The sequence below is a fragment of the Zea mays genome, chromosome 3 (assembly GCF_902167145.1).
Source record: "Zea mays cultivar B73 chromosome 3, Zm-B73-REFERENCE-NAM-5.0, whole genome shotgun sequence".
NCBI classification, from domain to species: domain Eukaryota; kingdom Viridiplantae; phylum Streptophyta; class Magnoliopsida; order Poales; family Poaceae; genus Zea; species Zea mays.
The window spans coordinates 5,224,704-5,239,712 of record NC_050098.1 but is presented as its reverse complement, the minus strand read 5'-3'; the positions used below and the strand labels follow the sequence as shown (position 1 = coordinate 5,239,712).

Here is a 15,009-nt window from a genome sequence, read left to right as displayed (position 1 = left end):
GCACAGTGCGCGTGCGTGCGTACGTACGTACACGCACGTACTCTACTGGGGGCCCCACTCCACTCCAAACCCAACCCAACCCCCCTGCCTGCGTCAAGAACTCAGGGATTCCAGATTTTGTTTTCGGACCATTGTACGTACTATAAAAACAAACACCGCCACTGACCGTCGTGACATTCCACGTTGCCTTGGGTGCGGTGCGCGTAGTAGTAGAAGAAGAAAATCGCCGCTCACGCCGTTCTAGACGCGAGGAGACCCTGCCTAGCGCCCGTTCCCACGCGCACAAGCACAAGGCCCACGCTCGGCCTCTGCGGCCGTCCCTGCTCGCCGGGACCCGCACGCCCCCCACGTGTCGACCGCCAGAGGGGCCTCGCCCTCGCGCTCCGTCCAGCACCGCAACGCACGACTGCTGTTCGTTCAGGCGTGCTGTGCGGTGCGGTGCGGCCGCCGCTGCCTCCTGCCTACCTTGCCCGCCCGCCGAGACGGGATTATATTTTTTTATTAAAATACTGTACGTGGGCGGCTGGGGTCTGTGTGAGATAGAAATGTACCTACACCCCCGCATAAAAATGTTCATCTTCTTGAATTTAAATTTTATTTCAACGTAATAAGCATTATCACTTTTAAAGAATATTTTACTTAACTGATATAAATATTTAATACATCCTATCTTTATTTTTTTTATCTCTCTTTCTTGTTTTCTGTGTATTATACTTTTTTACCTCTTATAAATTCTCGTGTAAAAAAATTATAAAAACGTTAGAACGGGGAGGTTACTAGAACAAACAAATATTTTTAGCAAGTGACAGAAAAAGGAAGAAAATAAAGGCGTGATCCGTAAAAGCGAACGGTGGGCCCAATCACGTGTACCCCCCCCTCTCCCGGCGGTGGGCCAGCTCGGTCGTACTACTACTTCCCACACCGCGCGGTCCCTCCGGCCGCCATGTGGGCCCCACAACCCACTGGCGCCCACGTGCAGCGCCGCTCGACGTGGACCGAGCCCCGCGCGCGCGCGCGGCGGAGACACGCTTCGTGGCCTGCCGCTGTCTGGTAGGGCCGCTTTTCCCCATTCTGCCCCCGGCCCTGGGTGACCCCACGGCGCGGGACCCGAGGGCATCGCTCGCTTCAGGCGGCACGCCTGCCGCGCCCCTCCTTCCCCGCACCGCACGGCCAAGCAAGCGCGCTGGCAGCGGCAGCCGCGGAAATACATGCCCAAGTCCAGGGGTATTGTCGTCTGCCTCCCACACGGGCCGGAGAGAGAGCCTTTCAAGGCTCACGCCACTGCTCCCCTCGCCCCCAGTTCCCCACCCACCCCCACACCCCCGTCTCCCTCGCTCGCCTCGCGCGGCGTGTTGCCTTTCCGTGTGGTCTCTTCTCGCCCCAGGCTTCTCCACCCGCCCACCCCAACATCCACACCTCCTTCGCTCGCCCGCTCCTTCTCTCCTCCCCTCCCCTCCGCTCCCCACCCAGACGAGCGCGCGCGGCGACCCGGACCCAGTCAGCCGGACTCCCATCCCCTCCTCCCCAAGCGAGCCGAGCTGCGAGCGCTGCTCGCGCGGTCGGCCCATGGCGAGCGGCGGCGGCGGGGGCCTGGGTGCGGCTGGCGCGGGAGGCCGGATGCCCACGTGGAGGGAGCGCGAGAACAACAAGCGCCGGGAGCGCCGCCGCCGCGCGATCGCCGCCAAGATCTTCGCCGGCCTCCGCGCGCACGGCGGCTACAAGCTGCCCAAGCACTGCGACAACAACGAGGTGCTCAAGGCGCTCTGCAACGAGGCCGGCTGGGTCGTCGAGCCCGACGGCACCACCTACCGCCAGGTACGCCGCCTCCGCCGCCGCCCCTTCTCTGCGCCCCGCGCCGCCAGATCTCGTACCTTCCCGCGGTCCCCGAGCCGCAGCTTCCGCCGATTCGCGACCTCCCTCCTCTCGATCCGCCCTCCATCGATCCCGAAGCGTGTGCATCTCTGCGTGCGCCGTGGGTTGGTTGCCTGTTGTACGATGGTGGTGTGTGAACTGTGTGCAGCTAGCTGGCTCTAGCTTGCAGGGTTTTTTTTTCTCCTCCATTTTTTTGATGGGTGGGTGGGTTGGGTTGGGTGTCGCACGTGGACGATGCGCAAAAGGTACGGGATGCCAGTCTGGACGACTGGACCGCGCACGGGTGGTGTGGGGTGGGTGGAGTGATTGACGCGTCCGTGGAGAATCCCCTCCACCAAGCTTCAGACTCCCGCCGGAGATGGTGCTCGCGAGATTCTCCGGGGATTGGTAAGGAGGCTGGCTGGCATGGATTGATTGGGCATCCAGTTCTGCTTGCGCTCCGACCCTCCAGCTGGCCCTGCTTCTCCAGCATTTCGATGTTGGTCCTGCAACGCTGTTTCGCGCATTGGATTGGATAAGCAAAGATGTGTTCAATTTAGTTTTGGTACCGGTTCAGTTCATTACCTGTTAGGGTCTAAGTCATGTCGCTACTCACTAGGTTGTGTCGTGTGTGGACTGTCCTGAGGCATAGTTTCGAGTATATCTTACTTGCTTGGCACTTGTGTACTGATTGATGCTCTTCCAGCTAAGGAGACTGAAAAATATTTGATTTGCAGAGTGAGCCTTGCACAAGCTGTTGCTTATGTGGTGGTTAACTGAACTGTTTTGGGCACTACTTTGTCATCATAGATATTACTAGTATTGGCCTTTCTCAACTATGTTGTTCGACCTGCACAAAGAGCCTTTTGGTTTCTCTGTCACACAATGGACATAGCTGATGATTAGCAGAGTCATGGATTTACCGCTAGTAGTTCTGGAATATTAGTTCTGTTGTTAGTTTGTCCATTTTAATGGAATGCTTGTAGTGACACAACAACTAACCATGTCTTATTTTTTCTCCCACAGGGAAGCAAGCCCATGGAACGCATGGATCCCATCGGTTGCTCCGTGTCACCAAGCCCATGTTCCTCGTACCAACCAAGTCCGCGGGCGTCATACAATGCAAGCCCTACCTCGTCCTCATTCCCCAGCGGCGCATCCTCCCCCTTCCTCCCTCCCAACGAAATGCCCAACGGTATCGACGGCAATCCAATCCTACCATGGCTCAAGACATTCTCCAACGGCACTCCATCAAAGAAACACCCGCTCCTCCCACCGCTGCTGATCCACGGCGGCTCAATCAGCGCTCCGGTAACCCCTCCTCTAAGCTCGCCGTCTGCCCGGACGCCCCGGATGAAGACGGACTGGGACGAAGCGGCCGTCCAGCCTCCATGGCACGGTGCAAGCAGCCCCACAATAGTGAACTCCACGCCGCCCAGCCCCGGCCGGCCCATCGCGCCTGACCCGGCATGGCTTGCCGGCATCCAGATCTCGTCCACCAGTCCAAACTCCCCGACCTTCAGCCTCGTCTCCACCAACCCGTTCGGCGTCTTCAAGGAGTCCATCCCGGTCGGCGGCGGCGACTCGTCGATGAGGATGTGCACGCCGGGGCAGAGCGGCGCCTGCTCCCCCGCGATCCCGGGCATGCCACGGCACTCGGACGTCCACATGATGGATGTGGTCTCGGACGAGTTCGCGTTCGGGAGCAGCACCAACGGCGCGCAGCAGGCCGCCGGGCTGGTGAGGGCCTGGGAGGGCGAGCGGATCCACGAGGACTCTGGGTCCGACGACCTGGAGCTGACCCTGAAGCTCTAGGGCAGGCGTCCGGGTGCTGATGGTTAACGTAGCTAACGTGAGGAGTTGCTGGTGGTGTTGTTTTTTTTAGTGTACCTGTTATTGTTCTCTAGTTGCTGATGGAAGCCGGATCATGGCCTCGGTTCGGTTAGATTCACATCTGTGGTGGTGGTAATTGTGGTGTTATTTTAACTACTCGAATTGTAGCCCGGCGGAGCTGTGGTCGGCTAGCTGTTGGACTCCACTTGGCTGGTGCATTAAGCTCCTTGTTTGCTGTTGTTGTGACAAGTGTAAATTAATGTCAGAAAACCATTCGGAAATCTGGGAAGGTTTCACAGCCCTGCGTGGGGGCATTTTTGTTTCTGCCACTGCACTGCCGGCGTGGCCGGTGGCCACGAGCGTCGCGCGCTGTGACCGGACTCGGCAGCGCGCACGGGCGTTGGCAACCGGAGCCTGGTCGTGTGGAGCCTGCCGCACGCTACTCGTGCTTGCCGTGGTCAGCGGGCGACGGTGCTGGCGATGCCTCGGCGACGACCCAGGGGATGGCGACGGACGGCGCCGCGTGCCGCGTTGTTTGCCCAACAGAAACAGGGACGCCTGGCGCTGCCGCCTGTCTGCCGGCGCCGGGGCGGTGACTCACACGGTGTCCTTGGTCCTTCTCCTGCACTGCCGGCGCCCGGCGTGGCCGGTACCGGGTCAGCGGCTGTGTGACGGCGACTCAACCCGCGGTCGGCAAGCGCCCGTCCCGACGCCCCCCCCCCCCCCCCCCCCCCCCCCCCCCCCCCCCCCCCCCCCCCCCCCGAGTTCTTGCTCTCGTGCGGGCGCGGACGACGGACGCGTTCAAGGTCACCAGTCCACCACGCGCACACGTTCGCTGCCGTTGCCGTCTGGAGGACCAAGTGGAAATGGTGGCCTGACCTGTCGCGGGATCAGCTGAGCTGATAGTGATGGCTAACGTGCTGCTGCCTGCTGGGTGCTGGTAAACGAACGGGTCACGCGCTGTTACGCACCACACCATGGACTCACTGTGGTTGCTTGACCCGATCAAATGCTGCACGTCGGTGCTAGCTGGTGGTGCTCCGTTCAGCAGCCACGCCACCTGTAGTGCAGGCTGCCGCAAAGCAAGTCTGGTCCGGGCCTCCGGGGACACACACACACACAGATCCTCGTTGGTTGCCAAACTTGCGCGGGAATTCAGCCGGCCGTGTGCTTGCCCTTGGCTTGACAAGCGAGAACGACGTGCACGCGTGGTGATGCTGTGCACTGTACGCTTCCCCTGGAAGCAGGTCGGTCGATTAGAGGCTATGTAGTACTCCCTCTATTTTATTTATTTATCATGTTTTAGTTCAAAAATAAACTACCGGAAGATAAATATTTAAGGAGGAGGTAGTAGTATCGGTCCTTGATGTCAATGGAAACACTGCACTGCGCCCGTTTCAAACTAGAACGAACAATTCCCGGCATCCTAATGTTCTGCGTCTTGCGTGCACGCATAGTACGCAGGGCCCATGTTCTTAGTTGACTTGTTCGATTCGGCCTACCTACAGGCCCATCACAGGGGCATCGATGAATCCGGCGCGGACCATGGGCCCAGCGGTCGTGGCAGGCTGGTACTGAAGCGTCAGTGTCTATATGGTTGGGCCGGTGGCGGGCGCGTGGGCCTACAACCTGGTTCGCTTCACCTACAAGCCGCTACGTGAGATTACCGAGACTCCCAAGAGCGGCTCATGCTCATTTCTCAGGGGCTCAGGAGTCAGGACCACCGGACACGTTTGGTGCCATGTTTCTTCACCCGAGCTTCTTTTTATCTCATGTTTTAGACACTTACATGATCTTCATAGACCTTTAATAAGTCTTCTCATATCATTGCTTTAAATATTGATTTTCTACATCACTATGTTAACTTTGTTCAAGTCCATGTTGTATCCTTTGGATAAACACTAACAAACATCATTAATTCAAATGAATAAATGATTATGTTAATGTTTAAACACCGAAATCGATAAATAAAATGGATCGAAGTACACTTTTCTTGCACACTCTCCCCTATCATCACTTACGCAACTAAAGGGGGTGATTAGTTCAGCTTTCTGAACTAGACCCGCTGCTAAGAATATGGAATCTCAACTAGACACGGTACCACAACAGAATATATTTCTAAAATCGATATATTTCTCTAGTTCAATTCAAAATCACCTTCTACCCTAAATTTTATATAATTCTTCCATCCATGTGATCAAGCTATTATGTCTTACAAAACATACAGTTGATAATTATTTCAATCGAATATATTTTAGCTTTCTCACAACTATCGACTTGCATCATCTTTCCCACAACTCACAGCTAATCAGATATTCAGGAATCTATAACTAAACTAAACAAACCCTAAGCCTCTCCAAGCTCATGATTGGCTTTATAGGACACAACGACCGAGGAGCTGTAGTGGCACAGTATGGCTTGAACCATACCTAAAGTTTTAAAATCATGATACCTTCTTTATAAATGCTAGGGTGTGCATGGTGCAGTGGTTAAACTTTAGAGTTCAAGACATCACGTTGCGTATTTGATTCCTATGTGTACAATATTATATTTTTTTTCTAATAATAAATAGTCGTGCGTGTATTTTTTTCCCACTAGCTAGCCATACCTTAATTTTATTTTATCCCCTGCCAGTGATAGTGTCACACCCGGGTTTCGGGGCACCAAGACCCGGGCGCGAACATAATCACCAGGTGTGCTGGGACCAAGTCTCACACATATGATTATTCATGACACAAGATCGAATGTCACATCTTTACTACATAACAGGAGTTCTATACAAAATAAAGAAATAATTACATAAAAAGGAGACAACGGTCTAGCAACCCAAAGTTGACTGGGAGACGACGACCTAGATCTCTCACGAACTCATCGCAGCATCCTCCATGCGCCTCATCCTGCGGTACCTGTTCTTGACCTGTGGGGGGGGGGGTGAGACAGCAAGAGTGAGCTCACATACGTTCATCGCTAAACAAGTTGTGGGGAATAATGTGCATGAACTCGCCAAAGGTGGGAGATCACATGAAGTGTAAGGCTTACCAAAGAGGATGGTTAGAGCTGAGCATTGCTTTTAAAGTTGGTCAAAATTTTATTAGCAGTTACTAAGTATAAGTAAATACCAACCCAATTAAGTAGTAGAACAAAAGTAACAACATCACCTGCGATGCAATGCATATGACAAATTGAATTTAGTTCCATAAATTAATCATCAGAGAGTCCTGAGCTGCTCATGACCGTGAGCTCGGCTAGTATACCAGTTTTACACTCTGCAGAGGTGGTACCCTTTACCCACAAGTCATGTTATCCATCTGCCAAGTAATCGCGACTTCCCATACACCTCTACCGAGGAGGCGAGGCAGGGTAACACTACGAGGCCTTTACAAAGTTCCACTAGCTTCAGAAAACCCGCTACAATTTATAGGAAGCTCCAATGCAGGGTTCTTGTCTGACCGCCATCGCAGCAAAATCAACCAAGGACCTCCCTACACTGACCACTCCCCTACTGCCCTTGCCCCTTTCGGGTAAGGTAGTCCTCCACTAGCTTTCCTAATTAATCAGCCAAGGGCGTCCATAAACCCTTGTGGTGGCACGTGTTTCTCAAGTTAAGCTCTATGTTCCAATTAACATTAATGATCTTGACATGAACATAAATAGAATAACAAAAGAATTGGAACATAGATATGATAAATAATTATCCCAAATCCATGTAAAGCAATAGCAAACTACCCAAGTGATTCAGGGGTAAACAAGGTAATGAGATAAACAATCTAGGGTGACCTATTGGGTCCCATCAAAATTAACCTATGCATGAATAAGTGATATTAAGAACATTATTGGGTAAAAAGTGGTCAAGGGCACAACTTGCCTGGCACTTGAGATTCCAGTTACCAAGGTGAACTTCAGGTGACTTGAAACCTCGCGCTAGTCGTAGCAATACAAACAAACATGATATAGACAAAATCAACATCACACCAAACATAAGCACAAACTGAATAATAATGATCTACGTGCTGCTACGGGACTACCGCAACTTGAACGGATCAAATCGGAGTTAAAACAGAGGAGTTATGATTTTCTGAAGATTCTATGTGTTTTGTACAAAATTAAATGAGATATAAATTTTATTGTAACATTCATGTGAAAACAGTGGTACTAGATTATAAACCATAATATTACAAACTTGTAGGAACTGGAATGGATTAATTTGGACTTCATATGACTTTTCTATGAATTAAACAAATTTTAGTGATTATTCTTATACTAAAAATCCTTTCCCATGATTATTCATCTAATTTAACTATCCACTGGACGGCGCGCTAATTACCAGAACCATAGGGGCTAAAATACAAAGATACCCAAGACTCAGGCTACATGCGCAATGGACTGCAGGTTTATTTGAGAGAAAACCGAGGGTTCTTTTGCAAACTGGGCAGCCCGAAGGGATACAAATACACATCAGCCGTTGGATGAGCTATCTAGGGTTCAGATCAGTTATGGTTAAAATCGTGTTTCCATTCCCCCCCTTTGGATCATGATCCAACGGTTCGGATCATTGCTGTGTGAATAAATACGTTTGCCCAATTTAAGCCATCCGTGGGTCGATCTACAGCCCAGAGCTCTCCCCTAATCGCCACCGTTGAAGCCCGATCCAACGGCCAAGGATGTATCTTCATCCTCCACACTGACGGACACCTACGACGGCGCACAGGTCTGCGGCCGCGCTCCTTGCAGGAGTTGGCCAATAGGCGATTTGAGGCTTAATCCTACCGATTAACTAGTGCTACGCAAACCGGAGGACCTAGCGATCTGATTGAGGTACACCATACCAGTAATGGGGAAGCAGAGAAGCAGGGCTGCGGCAACAGGCGGATCCGCGGCGACGACGTATCCATGGCAAGCAATTCCAAGAGCTCCACCCACGACGAGGCCACGACGGTATTCCGAGCGGCATGATGAGGCCCGTGGGTCCAATCCCGAAGACCCGCCCTTGCCATTAGCTCAAATCACCCGCAGCGGCATCTCACGTTCCCTCTCTCTGTGTTTCTGCTTGTGCTCGGTTATAGGGGATGGGGCATCGACTAAGCTTTATAGGGGCGAGCAGAGCAATCCCCAACGGAATTCTGAAGCTTGCGGCGAGCGGCAGCAACAACCCAGCGCGGAAGCTACGGGGGAGATATTCCAGGCGAGGCGATGCGTTCGTGTCGGAGGTTCTGTTGGTAGGGATAGAATTGACTTTAGGGGCCCACACGTAAGTGATACTGGTTGCGCGCGGGTGGATACCCGACCGGTGTGGTCCACATGGAGGTGGCCGACTGATTAAACGCTCGCAGGAGGAGGTGGGCCGGCAGGGAAGGCTTTCAGCCCAAGCAGCCATGCAGAGGGGGAGAGATGAGTGGGCCAAAAGGAATGAAGTCAGCCCACGTGCAGGTTTGCCCATTTTTTTATTTCCTTTTCTATCTACAATTTGAAGTATTCAACCCAAATTCAAATTCCTGTTTTGATTTTTTTATTCCCAATCTCAACATAATTCAAATATGAATATAAATCTTACCTATTTAATATTATTATTTATCTTTCTTCCTTTTATTTGGCAATGGAGAGGGTAGTAGTCTTAGTTAGAATTCCTCTTTGTTTATTTCCTTTCCTTAAGTAAGTATGCACAAAGAAAATCAAATAATTCTCAAAATACTAATATATAAATATATTTATTATTTTTTTCTCCTATACATAATTTGGGCTTTACATATAGGGCATCTACAACTAGTAGCAATAGGTAGGGGAACAGAGCATCCCCTTGCTCGAGATAGGGATGAAAACGTTCAAAAATAGCTAAATTGATTTTGTTTTCATATTTTTATTAGGACAGAAACGAAAACCAATGGTTGAAATATGACACAATTCTCGATTATTTGAAATGATAAACTCTAGTCGGAAATACAAATATTTGTAGTTTCCACAAATACACAATAAAGTGGCATCACTACCGAAACAGACTACTTTGCCGAGTGCCGCCTTAGAAACACTCGGCAACGACATCTTTGCCGATTGCCACCTCTTACTCCGCAAAAAGAAAAGTCACTATGACGCAACAAGTGACGACGATAAAGCCTTTGCCGAGTGCCTGATTGCCTGGCACTTGGCAAAGGAAGCTCTAGTGGGCCCCCACGGTAGCCTCTGTGATGAGAGTCACAAGCTAGCACTCGGCAAAACGATTTTTTGCCGAGTGCCTGCCTACTTGGCACTCGGCGAAGGGAGCACCTGTGGACCCCTTTGCCAGTCTCTATGCCTAGTGCGTTGGCTGGTACTCGACAAAAGGAGCTTCTTTATTTTTATATTTTTTGTCGAGTGCCTGCCTACTTGGCACTCGGCAAAGAGCTAGACACTCGGCAAAACCCGGATTCTGGTAATGTATATTGCCTAATTTTTAAGACATTAAAATACACAAACAACTTTCCGTCATCATTCATATTATTTAGAGTAATTATAACTTTTCTTTTTCTCTTATTCATTCACTTGAACCCAACAAAAAAATGTAACTTGCATAAATTATATGCTAGATATATCTCATATTATATAAAACAGTAAAAAATGATATCATCACGACTCAAACGAAAAATACGAAAACGATCGGAAAACTAGCTAAATTATTTTCGTACCGTTTCTAATCGGTTTCCGAACAATTTGAAAATGAACGGGAAAAAGGTATTTGAAACTGTTGGGGACTTGTTCTCAAATGCTATGAGTTAAGAACAAGGCAACACAAAAAATGTTAAACGTTAAAGTCCTTCGTCCTTCGAAGCATTATTTCCCTTTGGGATACAATGATTTTCGGACGAAGGTTATGAAGGACTTACCTTCATAAACACAACATATGATAATGAAGAAGAAAACATATGAAATATAAAGGATAACGTAAATAATTATATATTATTACTCCCTCCGTCCCAGGATATAAGGCGTAACCACTTTTTATTCTTGTCCCACAATATAAGGCGTGCTCTCTCTATGTATACGTATATCGATGCAGTGGTATAGAGACAATTAAATGCATTTCTTGGTCTTTGAACCAGAGGTGGTTACGCCTTATATACTGGGACGGAGGGAGTATCAACTCATTTCTATATTATTATGGAAAAATAGAAATGGGATCAAATTACAAATGTACCTTCGGCTTAAAAGGAGGTAAAGGTACAAGCGTGACGCAAAAGCAAATGACCAGTCAGTGTCCTCGGTACGGGAGCACTGTTCACCTATTTATAGGTATGGGACACAGCCCATGTAAAATTACATCCATGCCCTTTACATTTGATAGTAATTCTATAGAAATCCACCGAGGTTTGAATAGACTTTTCATCTTTAAGTCGGTTTCCTTTTCTGCTATCACGCCGAAGCTTTCCTGCTCACAGCTTCGGCGCTGTATCAACCTTCGTATTCTTTGGGCTTCTCTCACTGTGGTACTGATTCGAGTCCGAAGATACCTGTTCACACATTATACTCCAGAAACATTGTTTAAATCATATTTTTGAGGACCTTCGGAAGCCGAAGGCCCCCCAACAGAAACAGGTAGGTACGGGATTTTCCCGTCTCGTTTTCATCCCTAGCCGGAGGACATGTCTGCAAGACATCCAAGGTCTAATGGTTAGGCGTTTGATCACTAGAGCTAAAATTTAGCCCATGTCATATTAGATGTTTAGATGCTAGCTATAATTATTAAATATAGACTAATTACAACACTAAGTACACAAATAATGCTACATTATACATTTGTGAATCATAGGTTAATTAGGCTTAAAATTTTGTCTCATTGTTAGTGTTTAGTTATGTAATTAGTTTTTATAATTAGATTATATTTAATGCTAGTAATTAATATTCAAACATCCAATTTAATACACGCACGGTAATAAACTTGAGACCCTACAAACACTGACGGAGAGAGGAGAGGACGTCACCGATACATCTACACCAAAGCCGCGAGCAGACACGACAATCTGGAGCAAGCTGTCCCAGGAGAAAAATCAAACGCTTTTATTTTTATCAGCCGGGAGTGATGGGTCCACCTAGTACTATACCTAGCAAACAGAGGAATCTATGCACGGCCGGGTTCACAAGAGAACCTTGTGACAGCGATTGTCATTATTCTTTGCATATATCTTCAGTTTAATTTATTAACATATTCTTAATTAGAGGCTGCTTGGTAAAGCTCCAGCTCAACCACAAACCCACATATGCTTAAAAATTCATTACGCGCATTATTTTAAATATCACTTACTGATTAAACACACATATACTTAAAATTTTCATTTTATCTAACAAATTTCAAATCCTGCATACATATACATCCTTGAGCTCGAGCTCTTTCAAGTTTCAACCATAATATTGTATGTGGTTTAATTTACAACAGGCGGCTACCGGCTACTGATGAACTGTGACGACATTTATTTCATTTGCGGGTGATCCGTGATCACAAGTTAATATTTACGCACGCATGCACCCTCTGCATGCAAGATTTATTTCTCTCATGCAGATCCATGGAATGCAGCATGCTATTTCACAATCACAACGATGTATATCAATCACAAACCCCAGCATATACAGTCTTGCGTGTTCATATATACACATACGCCAATGCTTGGATATGTATATACGTATCATCATCGTGCTGATAAACTGAGTATCTATGTCGTCGTCGTCGTCATATATGTAGCCTGTACGTCGTAAAGTTTGTCGCACATGCACGTACTGATGGCCATTCCGCAGCAACCAGAGCTAGGGCGCTGGTATAGATGTCCAAACGGGCCACCCGGCACGGGCCCGACCCGAACCCGATTCGGCCCGGTCCAAATAGTGCCGGGCCAGGCACGACCCGTTAATAGATCGGGTCAGGCCGTGCCGGCCCACGTGCTCAGCTGTGTGCCCAAACACGGCACGTCCATGTCTAGATCGTGCCGGGCCGGCCCGAAAACCCACCGTGCCTAACGGGCCGTGTCCAACACTGGCCCGCACTGTTTCGAGACCGGCGGCGTCAGCAGCAGGCGCTACTCCCTGCAGGCGTTCTGCTCGCCCGTGGTCATCGCCCTCTCTCCGCCGTCGTCTGCGCGGCCGTTCCAGAGCATGGCGTGCGACGTCGCCATCTCGTGAGGCAGCACGACATGCATGCATGGGGCCCGCGTGCCACTCGGATCGAATCACTAGCTAGCTAGTGTCTGTCTTTCGTGGAGGTGTGCAGTGCAGCCAGCCATGGTGCCTCGCTCTTCAATTTGTAGGTCGCGGTGGTGGTGACGGCTGCTGCGTGCTCTCTGCTGCGCAGCCACCAAATCAAGTCAGGCTAGAGCACTCGATCGACTGGTCGTGTACGTCGACTTTGTTTAGACTTCAGACGTGGCGACAGCGAAGAAGGTGGCAGCCGTGTACGTACGTACTTCTTGCCGCCGACAGTAACAGCCGGCGGCGTCGTCAACCTCGAGTGCAACCGCAGGGCTAGGCTGTCTGTGGCTGGCTTACGGGCCGCCACCGTGCCGGCCTGCAGCTCGTGCCGGGCCGGGCCATAGCACGCGGGCCTTCGTAGCCGTCCAAACCCGGCCCGCTTAACGGGCCGTGCCGACCCGAACCCGTTATTAACCGTGCCGGACCGTGCTTGGACCGGGCCAAAATCGTGCCGGGTCACGGGCCAAACGGACGGCCCGTACTGTTTGGACATCTATAGGCGCTGGTGACCTTGCTGGCTGGCGGAGGACGTGGCGGCGGCCGCCGGTGCCACCCTCGGGCTGACAGGTGAAGAAGGCGGCGGCGACGGGGGCGCCCAGCCCGTGGTCGACGGCGAAGCTGCGGGTGCAGAAGTTGTGGCGGAGAAGCGGCGGCTGGTCGACGGCGCCGCGCGCCGTCTGCTGGTAGAGCACGAACACCACGCGGTGGATCCCCGCCGGCGGCCGAGGGCTCTCGTAGCAGATCACCTCGCGACCTGCACGCGTGCAATATATATGCAGCCAATTGTTGGAAATAAACGCAGATCCTGGAATCACCCGTGCTAATTTGTTTGAGAGGTATAACTAATAATTAGTTGGTCTATTAGCTGATTTGTTCTAAACCTTCTAGCTAATTTTAGCTGCTAACTATTAGTTTTAGAGGTTTAGAACATAGCTTATTCTAGGAGTTGGAACGTGGTCTCGCCTAATCCTAAGATTAATTAGAACATAAGTTTTTATTCATCTGTTAGTCATATCCAATTAAAATAGATCTTGTGATCGATAAGAACCTTTAGATAGCTAGGGTTCAGCTCCGTGTCCCACATAACATCTTTAAATAAGAGGAGCAGACACATCTAGTGTCACTTCACATGACACAATCATACAATCGATCACTTCTACATTGGAGGGGTTTACAAAGGTTCGTTTCTCGTCCAAGCCAATGTTGATGGCATCCAAAAGGCTATGCATGCCTACTTATTCTAGGGCTCTTTTGGTACGCCAGCTGATAGCCCACTTTTTGAATCTTCTATCTTCTGTTCTTGGGCTCTTTTGGCCTTGTGTCTTGGACTTGTGTTGAGTATTTATAAGTCTTCAAGGAGTCTTTTAGATCTTATTTTGAGGTGTTGCATCCTTTGAGCCTAAGTCCAATCCACTTCACATTTTTGTGAACTACAAAACACAAACTCTTAGAAAACATTAGTTCACTAGTTATGTTGTTCATCAAACACCAAAATCCCTTAATGAAATGGGTTGGGTCTATTTTCCTTATAGGTTCATTCTATAATTTGTTTCAGTGTATACATTGAGGATTCTAATGAAGTTTTGATCAATTTATTAATTTTCAATGATTTTTTGAGTTAACTCTCTCTTGATATACATTGAGATTTATTTAAACATGGTATCTGATTAAATAGAATAACATGAAGTTTGATTGGATATTTTGTATGTCATTAATTCTAACCAACGTCGATTGGTTATGAGTTATTAAAGATATTTTTTGTTTTCTATTCAAGGATGATATAAATTAATGTTCTTAAGTATGTTTTAATTCTAACCCATGTTGATCCAACTTTATGCTTTAAGTTACATGTTTTCTATATAACATTAATTGCGATATTTTTATATAATTTTTTAATGAGCAATGTTGTGGGTCTCATCAGCAACATCGACCCCTTAAATGGCACCAACTATCCAACGTGAAATAATAATGTGTTAGTCATGTTTGGAGTAACAGACTATAATTACACACTATGTGAGGATAAGCCTATTACATCGGCAACAAATGCATCTACTGAATTGTCACCATGATCATTGAATTGAAGGCTTGAAACATTGTAGTATTCCATAAATAAAATTGATG

General features: G+C 48.9%; 1 protein-coding gene across 1 annotated transcript; it reads left to right on the top strand.

Moving 5' to 3' along the window:
- The first annotated feature begins 1,320 nt into the window (after window positions 1–1,320).
- On the top strand, window positions 1,321–3,967 carry LOC100194109 (Protein BRASSINAZOLE-RESISTANT 1). The gene is made up of 2 exons (NM_001139162.1): window positions 1,321–1,815; window positions 2,878–3,967. Exons 1-2 carry the CDS (start codon window positions 1,567–1,569, stop codon window positions 3,664–3,666), a joined length of 1,038 nt encoding a protein of 345 aa, NP_001132634.1. The 5' UTR covers window positions 1,321–1,566; the 3' UTR covers window positions 3,667–3,967.
- The last annotated feature ends 11,042 nt before the right edge of the window (window positions 3,968–15,009 follow it).

What these genes read in the sequence shown, in the direction of transcription:
- LOC100194109 (NM_001139162.1), top strand. Translation starts at nt 1,567, where the DNA reads ATGGCGAGCGGCGGCGGCGGGGGCCTGGGTGCGGCTGGCGCGGGAGGC. An exon ending in ACGGCACCACCTACCGCCAG is followed by an intron (nt 1,816 to 2,877) that starts GTACGCCGCCTC and finishes TTTCTCCCACAG; the next exon opens with GGAAGCAAGCCCATGGAACG.